Source organism: Bos grunniens, chromosome 18, assembly GCF_055505025.1.
Source record: "Bos grunniens cultivar Pamir isolate PY7600 chromosome 18, Bosgru_T2T1.0, whole genome shotgun sequence".
In the NCBI taxonomy this organism is placed as follows: domain Eukaryota; kingdom Metazoa; phylum Chordata; class Mammalia; order Artiodactyla; family Bovidae; genus Bos; species Bos grunniens.
This window is the reverse complement of record NC_141182.1, coordinates 26,011,532-26,032,149: the sequence shown is the minus strand read 5'-3', so window position 1 is coordinate 26,032,149 and position 20,618 is coordinate 26,011,532. Positions and strand designations below refer to the sequence as shown.

General features: G+C 54.7%; 2 protein-coding genes across 6 annotated transcripts; one reads left to right on the top strand and one right to left on the bottom strand.

Annotated features, from left to right (window-relative positions):
- Positions 1-66: 66 nt before the first annotated feature.
- ZNF319 (zinc finger protein 319) lies at positions 67-6,411 on the top strand. Of its 5 annotated transcripts, none has more exons than XM_086350901.1 (3): positions 67-391; positions 2,416-4,383; positions 4,611-6,411. In XM_086350901.1, the coding sequence occupies exons 2-3, from the start codon at positions 2,644-2,646 to the stop codon at positions 4,623-4,625; spliced, it is 1,755 nt and encodes a 584-aa protein (XP_086207027.1). In that variant the 5' UTR covers positions 67-391; positions 2,416-2,643; the 3' UTR covers positions 4,626-6,411. The 5 variants fall into 5 exon arrangements, with proteins under 5 accessions (XP_086207027.1, XP_086207024.1, XP_086207028.1 ...); XM_086350902.1 differs by lacking the exon at positions 67-391 and adding an exon at positions 423-1,318; XM_086350898.1 differs by having other exon boundaries at positions 2,416-6,411.
- A 5,260-nt stretch (positions 6,412-11,671) lies between these two features.
- On the bottom strand, positions 11,672-18,219 carry SPMIP8 (sperm microtubule inner protein 8). Its single transcript, XM_086350910.1, has 7 exons — positions 17,749-18,219; positions 14,645-14,706; positions 14,248-14,422; positions 13,776-13,837; positions 13,489-13,553; positions 13,103-13,135; positions 11,672-11,836 (listed from the first exon to the last, which is right to left on the bottom strand). The coding sequence occupies exons 1-7, from the start codon at positions 17,969-17,971 to the stop codon at positions 11,806-11,808; spliced, it is 651 nt and encodes a 216-aa protein (XP_086207036.1). The 5' UTR covers positions 17,972-18,219; the 3' UTR covers positions 11,672-11,805.
- Between the last annotated feature and the right edge of the window lie 2,399 nt (positions 18,220-20,618).

The following is a 20,618-nucleotide window of genomic DNA, read 5'->3' as shown; positions in this document are numbered from 1 at the left end:
TCCCCGGCAGGGGGCGGCCTCGCTCCGTGCCGCCCGCTCCTCCCGCAGCCGCCGCCGCCCGGGCTGCCGCTCCTCCCCCGGCCCCGCCTCCCTGGCCCCCGCGCCGCCCGCCTGTCCGCCGGTCTCTGCAAGGCCATCGTTCCGTCCGCCCGCCCTCCCAGCGCTCCTCCGCCCCGGCCCCGCTATCCCGGCCGCGCACGTCGCTTCCTCGATTCCGGCCGCCGCTAGCCCGTTCCCCGCCCCCGGGCCGGCAGCCGCCGCTACGCGAGGCCGGGGATTGGCAGCGCGCGTAGGCCGCGCTGCCGCGGATGGAGTCGGAATAAAGGGGCGGCTGAGAGAGCAGCCAGTCGCCACTCGCCCCGCGCCTGACCCCGCGGGCGGCCCGGAGCAGGTGAGCGGCGGGGCGCCCGGGGCCGCGTCTGGGGGCCACTCCCGCGCCCGCCGCACCCCTTCCCCAGCTGGTCCGGCAGTACCCCCTCCAACCCCACCTCCGGCCCGACCCGGCGGCCTCCTGAGCTCTTGGGCGGCCCAGGCCGACCTCGACACGCAGCTACCTCCCGGGCCCGGCCTGCAGCCCTGGGCCCTTTCTCGGGCCCACTCGCCCGCAGGTCCGGCGCCGGGGCCGCAGCGTCCTGGCCATTTCCCGGCGAGGGCTGACAGGAGGCAGCCCAGCTGGGCCGGCGGGCAGTGCCGGCGGGGAGGTGATCGGCTTTCATTAGGTTGGTTTCCCAAGGAAGAGGAAGGGCTGGGGTGGGGCGCAGGTGGGGGCCTCCCCTTGCCTCCCTAACCCTAGTCTCTCATCCTCTTTGCTGGGTGATCAGAGGCCTCCTGACCGCACCTTCCTGGAGGGGGGGCCGGAATGGTCAGCGGACCTGGGGGCCAGGCGCTGGGGACCCTGGGTCTGGCAGCCATTCATGCCAGGAGAAAAAAAACAAAAACAAAAAACAGTTGGGTTGGCGCAGTCTGACCTAGACCTGGCTCAGAGTAGTCCTGCTTCCCTCTTTCCTGGGGAGGCTTCGGTACCTGCTGGCTCATGCAACCTGCTGCCTCCACTCGGAGCAGCGGCTTCTTCACTTCTTCCCTTCCCGGAAAGATGCTGAGGCTGACAGTTTTTAGCCTGACTCTTACGTTTCTTTAGCAGAACAGTTAGAAGCCCGGCTGGCTTGTGAAGGCATCCCCTTCCTTCTCTTTTCATCGGGAGAAAACTTAGAAACTTTTCAATGTTAGAAGCGGAGGAGCTGGGAACCTGAAAGCGGGTTGCATCTGATTCTAAAAGTTCCTCCCTCTCGCTGTCATTACCTTATGCTGCCACAAAGTGGTGAGTTAGAGATTTGCCTGGGCTGGGTGGTCTTTACCTTCCATGGATTATCCAGTGTTACAGACTTGGAGCAAGGAAACAGGGTTGTCTCCGGAAAGGTGACAGGGATGGTTAGCATGCTACATCCCACATTGCAGAGGCAAACTCAAAATTGCTTACATTTCCTGCAGGCCTTGACACTATCATATTAAGAGGATTTAAGGCTTTTTTTTTTTTTTTTTGGTGCTCTGGGAGATGACTAGCCTGGGGAACTTCTGCGGAGTAGCCATCAAGGCTGTGTGGGTCTGTGGATCTCATCCTTATCAGGCATTGGCTCAGGTCCCTGCAAAACCATCCCCCTTATTGAATGAAGAGAGAATAGGCACACAGTCAAGGGGGAGGACCTGGGGACAATTGAGAGAGGTATGGGCCAGCCCCTCACAGGAGAAGTTTTCTGAGATGGGCCTCCATTCCATGCAGGTGTTTTAAATATCGGTTGACTGAGGGGCCTTCAGATCTGGGAGGTCTGGCCCTTTAGCTCTACAGTCTGTTCTTATGAGCAGTTGTGTCCTGGGTCGAAATTCAGGGCAGCGACAGGAGAGGAGCTGGCAGGTCTACAGGGAGGCCTCAACCGGAGCCTCTATGCTTTTATCTGTCTTCTGTATTAGGCTTCCAAATAAGAAGTGTTTTGCACACACATAAAAAAAGGTTATGTTTTTAAAATTCTTGTTTTGTGCACCAAGGCCCTCACCGGTCAGTCTTTCCCTCCTTCTTTCCTGGGAGCATGAACAGAACTTGCGACTTCTTTGTATTGTGGGCAGATCACCCCAGACTGTCACTTGTGAGACAGCTAATGGAAATGGGTTGGCAGTAAGCTGGGAGACTGGGATGCCTGGCCAAGGGATGGGGAACTGAGGATGGGTGGGCCTGGAGACAGCCACCATCCCCTTTACTGGAGGAGTTGCGCTGCCAGAAAGTGAAGATCTCCCAGCCCAGAGCCCCCTTCACTTCCCTGATGTGTTTAATGTCAATGTGGTGAGTGCAGGCAGATCAGGGAGAGGCCCCGGGAACAGCTGTGTGTCCCTGCCTCAAGCTCACAATTTCTTTCTTCTCTGCAGAGCCTCCCTGCCACTCCTGGCACCCTGCCCGAAGACCCCAGTCCTGTAGGCACAGCCTTGTAGTCTGTCTTGGTGAATGACTTGGACCGCCTGACCAGTCCCGCTCCGTGCCTTGTCCGAGGTCCTCATCCATCCCTGATCCTGGGCAGCTTCTCTCTTTGGTGTGGGTCACCTTAAGCAGGGAAACTGAAGCCATTACTCTCCAAACCCTGTTTCATCTTCCCAAGCATGTCGGAGAGCTGGCAGCAGCCGCCGCAGACGCAGCCGCAGCAGCCTCAGCCCCCACAGCCGCAGCACCATGCTGAACCCCCGCCGGCTCTGGCGGAGCACACGCTGCCCCCAGGCACGGCTGAGAACCCCCTGGGCTGCGCGGTCTATGGCATCCTCCTGCAGCCTGAGCCCGGCCTGCAGCCCCCGCAGCACGTGCCCCTGCAGGCCGCGGGGGAGCCGGGCCCCAAGTGTGGCGTGTGTGGTCATGACCTGGCGCACCTGTCCAGCCCACATGAGCACCAGTGCCTGGCGGGCCATGATCGCTCATTCCAGTGCACGCAGTGTCTTAAAATCTTCCACCAGGCTACCGACCTGCTGGAGCACCAGTGCGTGCAGGCCGAGCAGAAACCTTTCGTCTGCGGCGTCTGCAAGATGGGCTTCTCACTGCTCACGTCGCTGGCGCAGCACCACAGCGCCCACAGCGGCACCGGCGGCCTTGTGAAATGTTCCATCTGCGAGAAGACCTACAAGCCCGCCGAGGCGGCCGAGCCCGAGGCCACCGCCGCCCCCTCCCTGCCCCCGGCACCCCCGCCTCCGCCTGCCGTAGCCCCGGCGGAGTCGGCCGACAAGCCCTACAGCTGCCCCATCTGCCAGAAGCCCTTCAAGCACCTGTCGGAGCTCTCGCGGCACGAGCGCATCCACACGGGCGAGAAGCCCTACAAGTGCACGCTGTGCGACAAGAGCTTCAGTCAGTCGTCGCACCTGGTGCATCACAAGCGCACGCACAGCTCGGAGCGGCCGTACAAGTGCGCGGTGTGCGAGAAGACCTTCAAGCACCGCTCGCACCTGGTGCGCCACATGTACGCGCATTCGGGCGAGCACCACCTGTTCCGCTGCAACGTGTGTGAGCTGCACTTCAAGGAGTCGTCGGAGCTGCTGCAGCACCCATGCACGCCGAGCGGGGAGCGGCCCTTCCGCTGCGGTGAGTGCCAGAAGGCCTTCAAGCGGCCGTCGGACCTGCGGCAGCACGAGCGCACGCACAGCGCCGAGCGGCCCTTCAAGTGCGACCTGTGCCCGATGGGCTTCAAGCAGCAGTACGCGCTCATGCGGCACCGGCGCACGCACAAGGCCGAGGAGCCCTTCAAGTGCGGCCTGTGTGAGAAGGGCTTCGGGCAGCCCAGCCACCTGCTCTACCACCAGCATGTGCACACCCTCGAGACCCTCTTCAAGTGCCCCGTGTGCCAGAAGGGCTTCGACCAGTCGGCCGAGCTGCTGCGGCATAAGTGCCTGCCGGGTGCGGCCGAGCGGCCTTTCAAGTGCCCAGTGTGCCACAAGGCCTACAAGCGGGCCTCGGCCCTGCAGAAGCACCAGCTGGCCCACTGCTCGGCGGCCGAGAAGCCCCTGCGCTGCACCCTGTGTGAGCGCCGCTTCTTCTCGTCCTCCGAGTTCGTGCAGCACCGCTGCGACCCGGCCCGCGAGAAGCCGCTCAAGTGCCCGGACTGCGACAAGCGCTTCAAGTACGCCTCCGACCTGCAGCGGCACCGGAGGGTGCACACGGGCGAGAAGCCCTACAAGTGCCCCAACTGCGACAAAGCCTTCAAGCAGCGCGAGCACCTCAACAAGCACCAGGGCGTGCACGCCCGTGAGCAGCAGTTCAAGTGTGTGTGGTGCGGTGAGCGTTTCCTGGACGTGGCCCTGCTGCAGGAGCACAGCGCGCAGCACAGCGCCGCAGCCGCTGCGGCCGAGGGCGCCTACCAGGTAGCTGCCTGCCTGCCCTGAGTCCCCGCTGCGGCCCCGGCACGGCCCGGCCCGGCCTCCTTGCGCCCATCCCCGGACCTGGCCCTGGGTGTGAGGATGAAAGGGCACCCGGGCAGGTGGAGGGTGTAGGTGCCAGGCACCCCTGGTACCGGCCTGGAGGAGGTGGGGTTGTGGGGGGCAGATGGCTGTGGCTGGTCTTGATCCTGCAAACCTCTTTCCCCTTACAGGATTCGCTCTCTTGAGAGACCTCAGCCTCCCTTTTCTCAATGGAACCAGGCTGGAAGTCGAACTGGCCTCTCTCCACCCCAAGGAGGGGGTGGTGCTAGCCCAACCTTCCCAAACGTTTCAGCCTCACTAGAGAAAACAGATAGGTTAGGAAAGAGAAGGGTCACGGGAGGGCCTGGGTGCAGGGTGGCCCCCTTCAGGTTGCTGTTTGAGGGGGAAGGCTAACTCCAGGAGGGAATCCTGGGGCCAGGAAGCAACTTCAGCCAGGGGCAACCCGCCCCCCAGGGTTCTGACAGGCGAGACACACAGGAGTGCTGCACACCTGTGGGCCGGGTCTCTTGGAGAGCAATTGGCCCAGCCAGAAGGGAGGAGGCAGGGAAGTTCTTCCACAACAGGCTCAGTCAGAAACAGTGCTGTCCCCAGGGAAAGGAGGAAAGGCAGCCTTTGCACGGAGGGCTCATCCCAGCATTTTGGAAGCGCCCCTCCCACCTTTGCCACAGAGTTCCAAGCGCAGGTGGGGAACGTGCCCTCAGCCAGACAGAACTGCTGATGTGAAAGAAGGGGACTGTTAGACCCCCTGGTGCCCAGGAAGAGGAAGGGCCAAGCCCTTCATCTTCCTAGTGGATGGGAACAAGTGTCACTCCCTCACTCAAATCAAATCGTGTGAACCAAAGCCTCAAGGGTGTGGCCCTAATCAGCTCACCCCAGCCCTGCCTCAGGGCCAAGACCATGCCTGGGTGCCCGGAGCAGAAGAGGTAAAAAGAGGGTGGGAATGCCTCTGACCCCACAGTGCCCTCCCAGCCCCTGGGCCCCCTCCCCCATCAGTCTGGCTGCTGGCCTGTACTCCAGGGGTCTTGTGCTGCCAAGATGCTCTGGACAACATCCAGCTATTTCCAAGACCAGAGTGTTCTCCCTCGGGTCCTTTTAGGGTACCCCTAGGTCTCTGGCTACCCACAGGGCTCATGGAGCCTTGGGTGTCCTGGATAGGGAGTGGGCAGGGGAAGAGTGTTGTTAAGGAAACCAGCAGGTAGATGGAGTCAGCTGTTACCACTTGATGGCTGGGGCTCTTCTCAAGAAGGCCAGAAGACGTTGACTGTCAAAATGATTCTTCTGAACCCAGCTCTGCCCCCGCCCTCTCCCTACCCACCTCCAAGCTTGTGGTAAAAGGAGACTTTAATCAGTGCCCACCCCCAAATCCCAGAGGAGCAGGGAGACCCGCCTTGTCCCACTGTCACCTTCCGAAGTCTGAAAAGCCCACATCCACCTCCTCTGACTGGATTCCCTTCCTGTGCCTGCAGAGAGGGGCAGTCCTTCCCCTCGGTGCTGGCTTTAGTCACAATGCCTCAAAAGACATGGAACCCAGGCTGACAACAGTCCCAAGTGCTCATTTTCTTTTTTTTTCCTTTCATTTTGCTTTCTAAAAGCAGTTGTTATACTGTTCATAACATTGTATAGTTTAATTTCATGTCATTTTGGATCTTATCTAAAAATGTGAGGATTTGAGTTTTTAAAAAGAAAGACTCCATTTTAGATAGCCCTTTTTGATGTTAATATATAGTGAGTCCAATGTATGCTTTAGAAGTAAAGACATTGACCTTCACAGACCAAAGCACAGCTTCTTCTGGTCATTCTTCCACAGACGGATGTTGAGCCGTGGAGAGGGGGTGGTGTGCAGGCTAGGGGGGCCAGGCTGGGGACTGGGATCTAAAGCTGGGTTCCAATCCTGAGTCTGGAACACTCTGGTCATGTGACTTCGGTCAAGCCCTCAGTTGCCTCGTCTATAAAATACGGAGATTAACACTTGCCTTGTTTGGTTCTTGTGAGAGTTAAGTGGAGTTGCATATGGAGCTTCCCCAGGGGGGATGTTGTGACGATGCTGGAACCCTCAGGCTGCAACCTCTTGACCTCTATGGGGTTTTGCTGCAGCCACTGTAGAGGGAGCTGGACTGAGGGACCAGCAGCTCATAGATGGTCAGAAGCTGGGGCCTGAGCCTGGTAAGCAGGAGAGCTTGCTTGGCTCCAGTGGAAAACCAGGGCCTTCCTGGAGCAGCCTGTGGGCCCCACCCCCAAGGATGGCCTGTTCTGGCTTCATTTCCACTCACCATGTCACAGGGTGATCCTTTCGCATGTCCAACCCAGCCACTTCCATCTCAGCCTATCTGAACCCCTCTTCTGCCCCCATCCCTGTGTCCCCCAGGGAGCCAACTGCAACTTGGGCTCCTTCTGCTTCTCACAGGCAAGGGTGGAGGTGGGGAGAAGCAACTACCTCTGCCTGGGGTCTGAGAGCTAGTGGAGTGTGGTCAGCAGGGATCCCTGCCCTGAAGGTGGGATGGAGATGAGGGTAGAAAGAGGACCAGAAGCTGCCCCCGCTGCAGGGGACTCAAAATGCTGCAGAAGGCTTAGTGGAGAGGCTGGAGGACCCCAGATGTGACCAGGACACCATGCTTCTCTCCATGTGTGGCCATGGGGGACCTGCCCTTGAGAAGTTGGGTGGTTCCTTCCTGCAGGCATCTGCCTCTCAGCAATGATGCCCAGGGTCCCTTGTGCGTCTGCTAGGCTCGAATTCTGGCTTCCTTTCTAGCTGAATGACCTTAGGCAAAGCCCACCCACCTTGCAGAAACTCCTAGAAAGCACTGGCATGTGTTTGGTGCTTTATAGCTTCAGGTCGCCCTTCCTGGACAGACGATGGTCTGTGTGTGCCAGGGGCAGGAGGAGCCCTGGCAGATCTAACATAGACTGCAATGACTTTTTCTTTCTTCTTTTCCCACTCCATCTCTCACAAAGCAGTGGGGCTCCCACCTGGCCCTCAGCCTCTGGGCTCCAACTTGGGCCAAAACCAGGGCAGTAAATGGAGCCCTGGCCTGGGGGTTCAGGTCTTAGAGCTCTGATTGCAGGTGGTCCCAGGCAGGCTCTGCTCCTCTCAGGACCTCAGTTCCATCTGAAGTGGAGGTGTTGACTCCGATCTCTGAGGCTCCTAAGAGACCTGAATCTGGGAAGGTGATAGGATCGACCTGTGGCCCCCTTTCCCCTCCCTGCCTCTCCGGACCTCCAGTCTGGTCTCCACCTGCCTCAGTCTGGTCTCCACCTGCCTCATTCTGGTCTCTTGGTTTGTGTCAGAAACAGCATAAACTGGCTTAAGCAGTGGCCTTTCACTGTACCTGACCACGCACAGATAACCACTCCCACCTACCTACCGGGAACCCCGGTTTCCTGTGCTCCATAACTCCATCCTTAGAGCATGGAATTTTCATGGGCGAATGTCCAACATTATGGCTAGGGGTACAAACTAGCACTGTCTTCTTCTTTCTTAAAAAATACATTTATTTGTTTTATTTGACTTTGCTGGATCTTAGTCGTGGCATGTGGCATGTAGTTCCCCGGCCAGGGATTGAACCCTGGACCCCCTGCACTGGGAGTGCAGAGTCTTAGCCACCGGACCACCAGGGAAGTCCCAGACACTATCTTCTCTAGTCTTCCCAAAGTCAGAGGCTTATCGTTCTCTCTGCCCCAACCACTGACAGCACAGGGACAGGGTGGTCCCTTGGGGTGAGGGGTGACATCTGGATGAGAGCCAGAGGACTGAGAGGGAGAGGCTAACATAGGGACTTCCCTGGTAGTCCAGTAGTTTGTTGCACTTACGCTGGCAGCAGGGGTCGTGGGTTTGATCCCTGGTCGAGGATCCTGCTTGCTTCGAGGCTCAGCCAAAAAGAAACACTAACATAAATTTCACACTTTGGAGTTAATAATTCCCCCTGCGTGGCTTGGGTGGGTGTACATTCTCTTGGGTCCTCAAAGTCATTGCCAGGGCAGGCTGGATCATCAGAGACAACTTTCCCAGGGAGCCCACCATCTTGCTGACTTTGTGTGGCCGGCTCTGTGCTCAGCCCCTCAGCGGGGCAGTGGGAGGGGACCCTGCTGTCCAGGAGTGGAGCCTGTGCCCATGAACCGTTGTGGCCCTGCTGTGCTCTTGTGGTTAAGAGCACCACAGTCAAGCCCGACTGGAGTTCTGCCTCTGCCACTCATAAGCACCAAAGGTTTTGGAAGGTCTTTGAATCTTTATGGGCCTTATTCCTCGTCTGTGAAATGGAGCCAGTAACACTCTCTTCTGGGCTTAGGATGAGGGTCCCATGAAATGACCCATGTGGAGTATTGGACATGTAGCAGTCACTCAGGAAAGCAGAGGACTGGGAGGTCTGAGGCAGAAGGGAGCCAGCCTCGCTCTCCCATCCGAGTGTCAGGGTTCTCTTTACCTTTCCCCGCCACCCCCCCAACCCACCGTCACTTTCCTATCTACCAGTTGGTTGGAGCCTCATATCATCTCCATGAGACGGGCCGGGCAGACCTGAGGATCTGCTTTGTGTTGACCCTTGAGAAGTCCAGAGGCTTCCCAAAGTCAGATAGTTTGTGATGAGAGACGCCTGGAATTGTGGGGGCGGGCCAGGTGGGCCAGGCAGGGGATAGGCAGTTGGGCAGGACCGTCCTAGGCTCTGAACCTCACAGGTCTCCACCTCCAGCCACTGGAGCTCGGGGCTCTGGTTCCAACCTACTCTTTGCTGGCCAGGAAGCTGGGAACAATGGCCGGGACTGGTGCTGGCACCCGGGCTGGCCAGGGGAGCAGGAGAGCTCTTCAACCAGCAGTGGAGGTGGGGAGCGTGGTGTCGCCAGCCCTCTGGCCTGCTCTCAACTCCTTGAGGGATTGGAGCCACCGTTCTGCATCTTCCCATCTGTGCAGAGACAGCTCCATAGAGAGCCTTTGCCTGACCTCCCAGCCCCCAACTTCATCCCTTCTCCAGAGCAGGCCCTAGCCGAGGACCACAAACTGCTCAAACCTTGGAGAGTTGCCTGGGGCCTAATTGCCTGGCCCAGACTCGCCTGTGATAAGCTCCACATCCCATCCTCAAGCCGGTGCTTTCTTTGTTCCTTGAAGGTCATGCCTCTAGGAAAAGCCTTGGCCGCTATTGATTTTCGTAGATCTACAAAGATTCTGGCAGGAATGTCCAGTCCTCCTCACAGGGCCTTGAAAAGGAGGTCGAGGGGAGGGGTGGAGGTGGGCCAGGGCTTGTGGGATCTCCCTCTTCACTCTGCGTGCGTGTCCATCCCCATTCTGGGTCTGCGTTCCTGCCTTTGTTCATCTGTAAGCATCACTGAACACCTGCTGTTTGCCAGGCCCTGAGCTGGTGCAACTGGGCACGAAGGTAGGACTTAGGATGAGAGAGTTTTGAGGTTTTCATGTATATCAAAAGATAGGGTCAAAAATATCAAAGCTGCTGGAATACAGTACAAAATACTGCCTGCAAGAGTCCTCCTTGACCCTCCCACCACCCTCCCTCAACCAGGACCCTTCTTCCATCCCCGATCCTCCCCATTGCCAGGCCCAGGGTGAGAGGATGTGTCTGTGTGTTACTCTGTAATAAACACAACTATTACTTTGTAGGAGTTGTTTCATTTCATCCAGGTCTTGTGTTGGTTCTGGGAGGCCCCAGGCCCCCTTCCTGAGTCCTGGATCCTACTGGATAGATGAGAGGCGGCCAGCAAATACAGTATTTCCCAAGAGCCTACTGTGGGCCAGAGGCTACGATTCCTGTCCTCATAATCTTGGGGAAGAACTGGGCAGAAGGGAAGACTGGGGAGAGGCCTGCCTGGAAGAAAGGATGAGATTTGGGTAGGAAGAGATGGCGAAAGCATTTCACGTGGAAGGAAGGCTTTGACCAAGGGTTAGGAGGCAGGCAAGAGTCTGAGTGTTTGGAACAGCAAGGAGACTGGTGATGGGGTTTGGGCTGGGTAGTGCATTGAGGCCCAGGGCCTGGGTTGTGGCTTGGGGTCAGGCCAGAAAGGCCTAGAGGTGAGACCATGGAAGCTGGGCTGTCCCCAAGTCAATGGCCACAGGGAGGATTTCTAAAGTAATCTCTCTATGAGGAGCAAAGAGCCCCCTGGGACTGAGGGGACTTAAAGGCAGAGATAGAGGCAATGGCTCAGGCTCAGTGGCCTCTCTCCATCTCTTGGGATTTTTCAACCTGCAGGTGATGAGGAGGATGTAAGTCAGGGTTTCCTAACCTTTGCGGGCACTGACTCTCCTGAGAATCAAGTGAAAACCAGGAGATTTTCCATGGAAAATGCACATGTGAGTGGACCCATGGCTTTGCACATGATTTCGGAAGGTTTGTGGATCCCTGAAGTCCCAGATCATAATAGTGTCAGAAGTCCTGTTCAAACACCTCGTGAGCCTGGTGGCTACTGACCCTGACTTGGGTCTGTCCTTGCGGACTGGCCACAGGTGGGATGGTCTTTGGAAGATCCTGGAGCTAAGTGCCGAGGATGGCTGCTCTAACCCCAGCCACGCCGAGACATTCTTCTTTCCCCCTTTGAGCAGGGTTATTTTGGACTTGGCCCAGGAACACCCATGGCTGTCTGCAGGGCATCAGACCTCCTTTCTATAGGTTGGTAGGCAATCAGAACTAGTCCTGAAGCTTTGTGGACAGAGCAAATAACTTTTGTTTCTATGGTATATTCATTGGCAATGCTCTGGGCAGAGGAAACCTTCTCTGAGTGGCCTCAGGCACCTCGCCTTACTTCTACACTGCAGGTGATGAGGAGGGTTACACTGTGTTGCTTCACCATGAATCGAGGCCCTAGGCCAAACCTCCAGGGCCTGACTCCACTTCTTCAAGGGGACCCAGGCCCAGAGAAGCCCCCCAGCATATATTGGTATGGCAAGGGCTTCTGAGAGAGGGGTCTTAAATCCCTTTTGTGCCCTCTCTTTTCTCTTTTTGACTCAAGTTCAGAGTCTGAGGCGGAAGGGGCTTGCCTGCAGGCCTATAAGCAGTGGACAGGGGCACAGAGAGAACCTAATTCCTGGCCTGAGTTTGCACCTCATCCCCAGCTGGGGCTTGGGGCTTAGACCCTGACTCTCTGCCTGGGGTCACCAGATACATCTTTCCTAGACCCCATCAGTCCTTGAGGAGCTGGCAGGAGGCAGGTTAGGGTAAATATCATCATCCTGAGGTCCTGATCCTCCCCCGGCCTTTGCAACACACACACACACACACACACACACACACAGGGGTTGGGTGCCTCCCTGTGGAGTGTAAGGTTTATTTCTACTTAGGGAAATGGGTATGGCCACCATATACCCTTGTCCTGCTGGGGAACGCGAGTGGCACAGTTAGGCAGCCCAGGTGTCAGCCTCCTTTTCACAGATTAATGCCAGGGGGTCAGATAGTTGACACGACTGTGAAAAGAAACATGGGTGAGATGGGGGCCTCCAGGGTGTCCTGGGGAAAAAAATCAGGTTGTCTTTCTCTAGGTATTCCTCACAAAACCTATCTACCTGCCTTCAAGGCTCTGAAAACAGCTTCCATCCTGTCTCTTACGGCTCAAGAGCCTTCACTGGCTCCCTATTTCCTTTCATATATTTTTGGCTCATCCCTTTGATTTTAAAGCCCCATTTCCAATTTGCCTCATTCTTATCTCCTGTGAATCTGACTCATTTTTCAATCATTTAGTGAACCTACTCTGGGAGGCATTATATACTAGTATAAAAATAGATAGCATTCCCTTCTATGTGCAAGGGTAGGTGAGAGAAGAGAAACTTTCATCAATGTGGCATTATAATGCAATAGTCTGTGTGCTCCAAAATAGAGAGGGATGCACATGAGGTGACCCTCTGGAGGGGGGTGGTTTGAGTTGGAGGGGAGGGGCAGAAGGTCAGAGAAGACTTCAAGAAGGATGGGACATCTGGGTTGGGCTTTAAAGAGTAAGGAGGAGTTTTCCAGGTAGAGATGGAAGGATCATCTAGGTGCTGAAACAGCACAAGCAAAGATGTGGAGTGCTCCATTGTGTGGGTGGTTTGGGTTGCCCCCAGGAGTCTGGTACCGCTGAAGTGTAGGGAATGGGACTGGAGAGGTGGGAGCCAAGTTATGAAGGTGCTTGAGTATCTCGAATTCTCCTATTGGGAACACTAGTCCCAGTCCCTACCACCTTACCTGCCTCCTGGAAGGCAAATTCTTGGCTTTTTCCAACATATTCCTTATACATCTCTTTACTATTTCCGCCCCTGCTCTTTGTCCAGGTAAACCCCCACCCCGCTACTCCCCATCTTTGTCTTTTGTCCTGACTGGGCCAAATCGAGTGGACATGAGTTTGAGTAAACTCCGGGAGATGGTGAAGGACAGGGAAACCTGGCGTGCTGCAGTCTACGGGGTCGTCGCAAAGAGTCGGACATGACTGAGGGGCTGATAACTGCTCCCTCCACCTCCCAATAGGCTGCACTTTTGCCTGGAGAGGATCTCTCTAGGGGGAAGCCCTTCGAATCCTCTTGACATCACCCAGGAGGGTACAAATACCCCGGGAACTCCCACAAGAGGCTCTGCGAGTGGAGAGGGATCTGAGCATGGCCTGAGGACTGTGGACGCCAAGCGCCGTCCCACCGGAGGCGTGGCCAGATGGGGCTGGGCGGGACGGGGTCATTCCCCGCCTCCTGCAGTTGGGGCCTTACCTGTAGTTGGAGCCGAAACGTCGGAAAGCATTCCTGAAATAGAGGAGGGTGAGGCCGAGGCGGAGAAGAGTGATCCTCTCTGGGAACCGCCACGTCGGGAGGTGCCATCCCACCAGAATTACACTGCACCTTCGCCCCACCCAAACGCCTCCACTCTGAAAGGGTGGAGTTGCTAGGGACTGGATGACAAGATGCTCCGTTTGGTAGGAATTAAACATTTACTCATTTTGAAATTGCAGTTTTCTTGTGGTATTTTGGAGCCAATCGATGCTTTCGAGGTCTCACATTTTCAAGGGCCACTTGGTATGTGCTGGTGAAAGCTGCCAAGACCCCAGCCTCCTTCCCAGGTATGGGGTCCCCCCCGGGGTCTGTGCGGGGTCACTTACAGGGAATCGAAAGGCAGGGGCTTCTGTCCATAGCGGTCCAGACTGGGATTCTGGTTAAGACAGAACTGGGGCGGGCCAGAGGGATGGGGGTGTCTACTGAGGAGGGGGGGACACGGACATCGCCCCTCTCCAACGCCCCAAACATTGCTGACTGCCGGAGATCTTGGCCTTCTGGGCTGTCGGAGACCTTAGTCCGGGTCTCTTCTCCCCCTCCCCGACCCCCGTGTTAGCAGCTCCTCCTCCACCCCGGCGTCCTCAGGGACCGGTCGGCGAGCAGCCCTTCCTACCCGCCAGCTCTGGGTCACCTCCGGCTTCAAGTACCGCACCGCATAGCCGCTGAAGCTCTCGACTGCGAAAAGACCGCTGGTCTCCGGCCCCACACCCTCCCTGAGCAAGCCCGCGCCCCGGCTCTTACCTGATCCCCGCCCCTAGGTCAAGCCACGCCTCACGCCCGCTCGAGGAACCAGTCCCACCTCCGGACTTTGTTCCGCCTGCCCTCCACCTCCGCCCCACTGGCTCCCACTGCTCGGACCTGGCACCGCCCCCTCCCCAATATAAGCCCCGCCTCTGTAAACCTCAACCGGTCCGCGTGCAGCACCCTCTGAGTGCCGCGGCTGCTGCTAGTCCCCTGTCTTTTTCAGATTTCACCCAGGAAACCCCCTGCTCTTCTTTGGTCAGCGCTCGGGGTCCCAGCTCTATGGACCCAGCGGCTCAGTTGTCTCTCCCGCCCTAGGGCATCCTCCGCGCGGTTAGACTGACCCTTCTTGCTCGCGCAGGGCAGCTTAAACTCTCCCGCGGAGGACACGAATCGGGACCAGTCCTCGATGGCGCGCGTGAAGCAGGGCCAGTCGACCCTGTTGATGCCCGGTGCGATGGGAGCCAGCTTTCCCTCGTGGTACCTGTTTCGGAGCCTCTGGCCGGTCTCCGTGATGTCCTGCCAGGAGGAAGGAAGTCAGGGAGCCGGGCGCACTCGAACCATCTGACCCAGGGGGCTCCCGAAGCCCCTCAAAGAGATGGGAAGGGCAGGGTAGGGTCCCAGAGAGGTAGCTGAGAAAGTGAGCGGAATGGAGATTGGGACCGGAGGTGCTTGGTGCTGGGTGCACAGAGGACCTTCTGGTCCTCTCTCCAGGGCAAACCAGGGGAAAAGGACGCTCACCAAGCACTGCAGGGGTTTGTTGGGGACACCGAGAAGTGTGAAGTAGGCATTATCAAAGCCATCTGAAGGAGAGAGAGAGAGGGAGAGGAGTTAGTGCAGTTATCAGAAACAGGGTCATTGCCATACATTGCCAGAGGGGATAATAAATTAATTTGAGCCTATGGAAAGAAATTGGCATTATCTATCAGAACTATAAATACACATATATTTTGACCCTATACTCCTACTTCTGGGAATTTATTCTATTTTATATTTTGCACAACTGGGAAATGATGTGGGTATAAAGTTTACTCATTTCAGCGTTGTTTGTATTATAATAGAAAATGACTGGAAAAAACCCAAGTGTCTGTCATTAAACGACTAGTTAAATAAACCATCATGCATCCTCACTATGCCTTGATTACAAATAAAGTTCTTGATTCAAGAACTTCCAAGGTACAGAAGAGTATATGCCATGTGCTACCTTTGTCTTTAAAGACTAAAATTGAGACGATTGGAGGCAAACAAGAATATACATTTAGGTCATCACCTAACCACGTCATCAAACAGCACCACTAATAGTCTGTTTGATGTTAAGCGCCCCCTGCCGAGCCATCATGGCAAATATGGCATTCAAAACTTGTGAAAGCTTTTACAGTCAAGCCTCTACACCTAATTCCTGGTTTACAGAAACTAGACTATCAAGGTAAACAACACTGTAAGGAAAGAACTACTCAAATTCACGATGTAAGACTTGTCTACAACACAACTGTTTTGGATTTCTTAAAAAGTCGATATTATGAGGGAAAAATGGAAAGTGGTTAGATTGGTTCTAGACTAAGGCCCAAGAGACATGACAAGCAATTGCAAGGCACAATCCTAGATCAAATCCTGGTTCCAAAAATGTTTTAACAGTTGTAAAAGACATCTTTGGGGATAACTGGGGACATTTTAATATGGACTGAATATTGGATGTTAGGGAATTATCTTTAATTTTCCTAAATGTGATAATAGTAGGGAGTCATGTAGGAAGTTGTTTTTATCACTGGAAACTGATTGCTAAAGTGTGTGTGAGTGTCTCTGTGTGTGTGTGTGAGTATGAGAGAGAGAGAGAGAGAAAATAAATACGGTAAAACATTAATTGAAGCAGGTAGAAGGTAATAAAGGTTCAAAATACTAGTCTTTCAACTTTCCTCTATGTTTGAATATGTTCGTAATAAAAAAAAAGTTGGAGAGGAAAAGAACAGATTTGTATTTGCCATAGTAAAGAATGAAAAGATACAACAGGAACTCAGAGTGGTTACCTGTAGGTGAGAATGAGGGGAATGAGGAGGAGCAAGAATTTTTAAAAAGTGCATTGTTATAACATTTTGAACCTGTGGCTCCATTGCTTTGATTAAAACTTACTTGCAATAAAATGCATATCTAAATCAAGAGCTCTCCCTATAAATCTAGATTCCTGGCTTCTCCTGGGAACTAGAAAATTGGTAGACCTGTGCTGACCCTTCCCACACAGCAGTCAGGGGGGACCCTATAGCTGCTCCCCTTTATAGAGGGGCGGGTGAGGGGGCCCCACCTCACTTTCACCCCACCCCCCACTGCTTCCCTACCCACTTCCCCTATTTGTGTTTTCCCTCTTGGCCCTGCAGGGGTCTCTGTGGGACCTCTGGAGAGCCCCCTATCCTCTCTGACAGGCTCACTCCATCTGTCACCCAAGCCTGAACCTGGGTGTCACCCTGGACTCCCCACTCTTACCCCTCTACTTACACTGGTACCAAGTCCTATTCCTTTATCTCCTAAATACCTTCCAAATCCCTCCCCCATGTCCAAGACATAGTCACTACCTCCTGAAGGCTGTGGTCCCTCCCAGTGTCCTAACCACTAACCCCTCCCTATTATCCACTTCTAGTCCTTCTTGGTCACCCCCTCCCTGACACCCCAATGCTCAGACCTCTTTCCTATTTAAAGTCTTCAGGGGTTCTTATCTACCTCCCAAGAAAGTCCAGATTGCTGAGCTCAATGACAGGGCCCTCACTGAGCTGTGTTCCCCACACCACCAGCCACAGCTCCTGCTGCCCCCATGTACTTTGTCCTTGGGCCCAACCAAATCCCTCAAGTTCACCAACACCTTGAGCAGCTTTTCCCCTCCAGGCCTCGGTATCTGCTGCTCCCTCTAGCTAGAAGGCCTTTGTACAAAGTACAAACTCAAGTACAGACTCAAGTACAAAGAGGGCAATGAATAAATGTGCTGAAATGCATGCATGTGGGCATCTGTGTGACACCCCTATCTCAGTGCCCAAGCTTCTCAGCCAGTGAAGAGTTCTTCCTTAGCCCCGTGTAGTCCTTAACCCCAGAGGCTTCCATGTTCCCCTCTCTTTCATGACAGGTATCTTTCTCTTCCTTTTTCAAAGGGAGAGATAACTGGGCAGAAATTATTACTGCTGTTATTATTCTTCCTCTTCCTGCACTGCTGATCTCTGCTGTTCTCTCTCCATGAATAACAACATTATTGTTGAACACATAGTATGTGCCAGGCACTACTCTAAGGACTTCTCATGCCTTATCTCACTTTAATCTCACAATTTAATCTCACAAAGTTAATCTCAAACCAGTTGATCCTAAAGGAAATCAGTCCTGAATATTCATTGGAAGGACTGATGCTGAAGTTAAAGCTCCAATACTTTGGCCACCAGATACGAAGACATCACTCATTGGAAAAGATCCTGATGCTGGGAAAGACTGAAGGCATAGGAGAAGGGAGCAGCCGATGATGAGATGGTTAGATAGCATCATCGACTCAATGAACAAGAATTTGAACAAACTCCAGGAGGTAGTGGAGGACCCCCACAGGGTTGTAAAAAGTCATTCCTGACTTATCGACTGAACAACAACAATCTCCCAATAGCCCTGAGAGGCCACCCTGTTAGAGTTCCCATTTTACTGATAGGGAAACAGAGGCTCAGACCCGGAGGATTCTCAGGCAAGGAGGAGCAGAGCTGGGACTAGTCCCTCTAAGCCTTTCATCTGCCACTCCTGGCTTCTCCCTCTGAGATCTTTCTCCTCCAAACCATCCACACCTTCCCCTAAGGCCCCGAGGGGCCACCGCAGCGGCCAGGTGGCCCAACCTTTGCGGCAGTAGGTGGTGGACTGGCAGTGCTCGTTGGAAAGGCAGGCCTTGACAGAGTCCATGTCCATGCGGCGCAGGCTGGGCAGGGCCGGGTGGTAGAGCTGCTGTTTCACGCCGGCCAGCTGGTTGCGCCGCCGGGGCATGGGGAGTAGGATGGCTGGGGATGCATACACGTGGGTGGAGCCATCCTCCCAGGGCACCAGGTCGATGATGCGGGCCATGGCTGGGTGGCGGAGACACCTGAAGCAGACACCCTTCTGTGTGGGAACACAAACTTGGCCAGTGCTGACTTGTCATCCAACAGGTATTGAGCACCTACTGTGAGCCAGGAGCTGTGGTGGGGTCAGGGACACTCAGAAACACACAGACACACACAGATACACACACACTCACAGAGCATGTGCTAAGGGCTCTGGCAGAGGTCCGTACAGGAGGGGGTGTGTGGAGGGAGGCTGAGGCTGGGGCTTTCAGGGAATTGTCTAAAAGAGATGCTATTTGTGTCTATTCTGCAATAATGAGCAGGAAGCAACAGCAGCAAGTGGGTTCAGAAGTGAGCTCAGCCTGCCTCTGGGTAATTAATTATGGATTTCTGGCATTAGCTCAGGTACCTGGCATTTACTCAACATTCTACAGGGAGACATGGGGAAGTTTTAAATAAGGGGAGAAACATAATGGATATGAAGTAGAAAAAATATGGCTGGTTCTCCAGCGCTCCCTTTTAAAAAGCAGATATTCCCAGAGCCTTTGAGTCATTTAAACTTCAGTCAGAATTTTTTGAGTCCGGTTGCTTCCTTTCTGACCCTAGTGGGAGGTGAGAGATGGAGGAGGGCAACAGGGAGGTGGATAGGAGGAGAGAGGACCTTTAGTGGGGAGAGGGCATGACGACGGGATGGGGAAGCTGCTCCAGGGGCTGGGCCTTTGAAGGGAGGGACAGGGAACAGGAGCAGTGAGAGGAGGGGGAGGGCGACCCCTTGCCCCCCATCCACCTTTACAGTACCTCACCTGCAGGCCACCAGCCACAGGTGCACAAGCTTATAGAGAATTTCTCCTCCCTTGCCTGCTCAGTGGGGAAGAGAGGTAGAGAGATGGGCCAGGCCCAAGTGCCTTATGAGACAGGAGAATCAAGGGACATTCTGCAGAGACAATGCCCATTGTAGGCTCATTGTGAGGGCACCGGCTCCTTGGCAACCATGGCAACCACAGGCTCCGAGGAGAAGAGCCTGCTGCCCTCTTGGGTCCTTACACTGGCCCCCTTGTTCAGCCTGCCTGAAGGTTGCTTGTCTCTGGGGCTCACACAGGATGGGCATGTTGAGAAAATCAGACAAGGAGCTGGGGCTTCCTGGGGGTAACCATGGTAGGGCTGGCCAGGGCAGGCTGTGTGACCGTAGACTAGTCACTGTCTCTCTCTGGGCCTCAAAGTTCCCATCTGTGTTAAGCAAGGGTCCTGGGCCCTGTCAGAAGGGGTATCTGAACTGGCAGGGTGTTTCTCTCCTTGCAAACCTCAGAGAAGAGGGCACTGCCCTGCCTGCCAGTCCTTGAGGCTCCAGAGGTGGAGATTAGTGGCTGCCAGGATCCAGGGTCAGCATAAGGGGATCAGTGAGATTGGTGGCCTCAGCAGGACAGGGATTAGCAGGTGATACTCCACGGCCAGCCCCCTGTAGGCCTGCAGCTTCCCTCCCACCTTCCCCAAGCGAGGTCATGAGGGCCTAAGCCAAGCACCCTGAAGTGGTCAGAACCACTGCGGGAGATCCCTGGGCAGCCCAGTGGTTACGACTCAGCGCTTTCACTGCTGTGGACCTGGGTTCAGTCTCTGTTCGGGGGATTAAGATCTTTGCAGATTACATAGTGCAGCCAAAAAAAAAAAAGAATTACGGAAAGTGGGAAATCCTTCCAGCCCCATGAGGGAACCCTGTGGAGACACTAACTTATTTGCATATCTTGGCATGTGCTTTGCATACACCTGTCCACTTGCTGAACCTAATGGGCTGTGGGACCCCTGCTGTGAGATTCCTGTAGGATTTGGCTCCCTAGCTGCTCCTCCTCAAGTGTAGTGTTCCATCCAGCCCCCAGAGCAGCATCTCCAAGTTCCACCCCTTAGAGAAAAATTTCCTAGAGTTGACTTCATTCACCACCTCATTGAAAATTTTTCACTCTTTTAAAGTTAAAAATTTAACAAAATCCAGGGGTTCCTTGACGGTCCAGTCATTAAGACTCTGCACTTCCAATGCAAGGGGTGTGGGTTCAGTCCCTGGTTGGGGAGCTAAGATCCCGCATGCCTCCCAGCCAAAAAACAAAACATAAAAAAAAAAAGAAGAAACAATACTGTAACAAATTCAATAAAGACTTTAAAAATGGTCCACGTTAAAAAAATCTTAAAAAATAACAAAATCTAAAAAGTGCTTAAATATGTAATATAACTCATAATTACTGGACTTCCCTGGTGGCTCAGAGTGTAAAGCATCTGCCTGAAATGCGGGAGACCCAGCTTTGATCCCTGGGTCGGGAAGATCCCCTGGAGAAGGAGATGGCAACCCACTCCAGTATTCTTGCCTGGGAAATCCCATGGAATGATGAGGAGCCTGGTGGGCTACAGTCCACCGGGTTGCAAAGAGTCGGACATGACTGAAAAAGTGAGACTTGTAACCACCAGTTGAGGGGTACTACTTGGCAAAACAGTGTAGCAGTCTCTTGAAACATGAAACATAGATTTACCATGAGTGTGTGTGTGTGCTAACTCGCTTTAGTCATGTCTGACTCTTTGTGACACCATGGACTGTAGCCCTCCAGTTTCCTCCACCCATGGGATTCTCCCGGCAAGAATACTGGAGTGGGTTACCATTTCCTTCTCCAGGGGATCTTCCCGACCCA

Coding starts and splice junctions, on each gene's coding strand:
- ZNF319 (XM_086350898.1), top strand. CDS start 2,644: ATGTCGGAGAGCTGGCAGCAGCCGCCGCAGACGCAGCCGCAGCAGCCT.
- SPMIP8 (XM_086350910.1), bottom strand. CDS start 17,971: ATGGCCCGCATCATCGACCTGGTGCCCTGGGAGGATGGCTCCACCCAC. Junction 14,707..17,748: donor CACCACCTACTGCCGCAAAG/GTTGGGCCACCT, acceptor TCTCTCCTTCAG/ATGGCTTTGATAATGCCTAC. Junction 13,136..13,488: donor CCCCTGCCTTTCGATTCCCT/GTAAGTGACCCC, acceptor CCTCTATTTCAG/GAATGCTTTCCGACGTTTCG.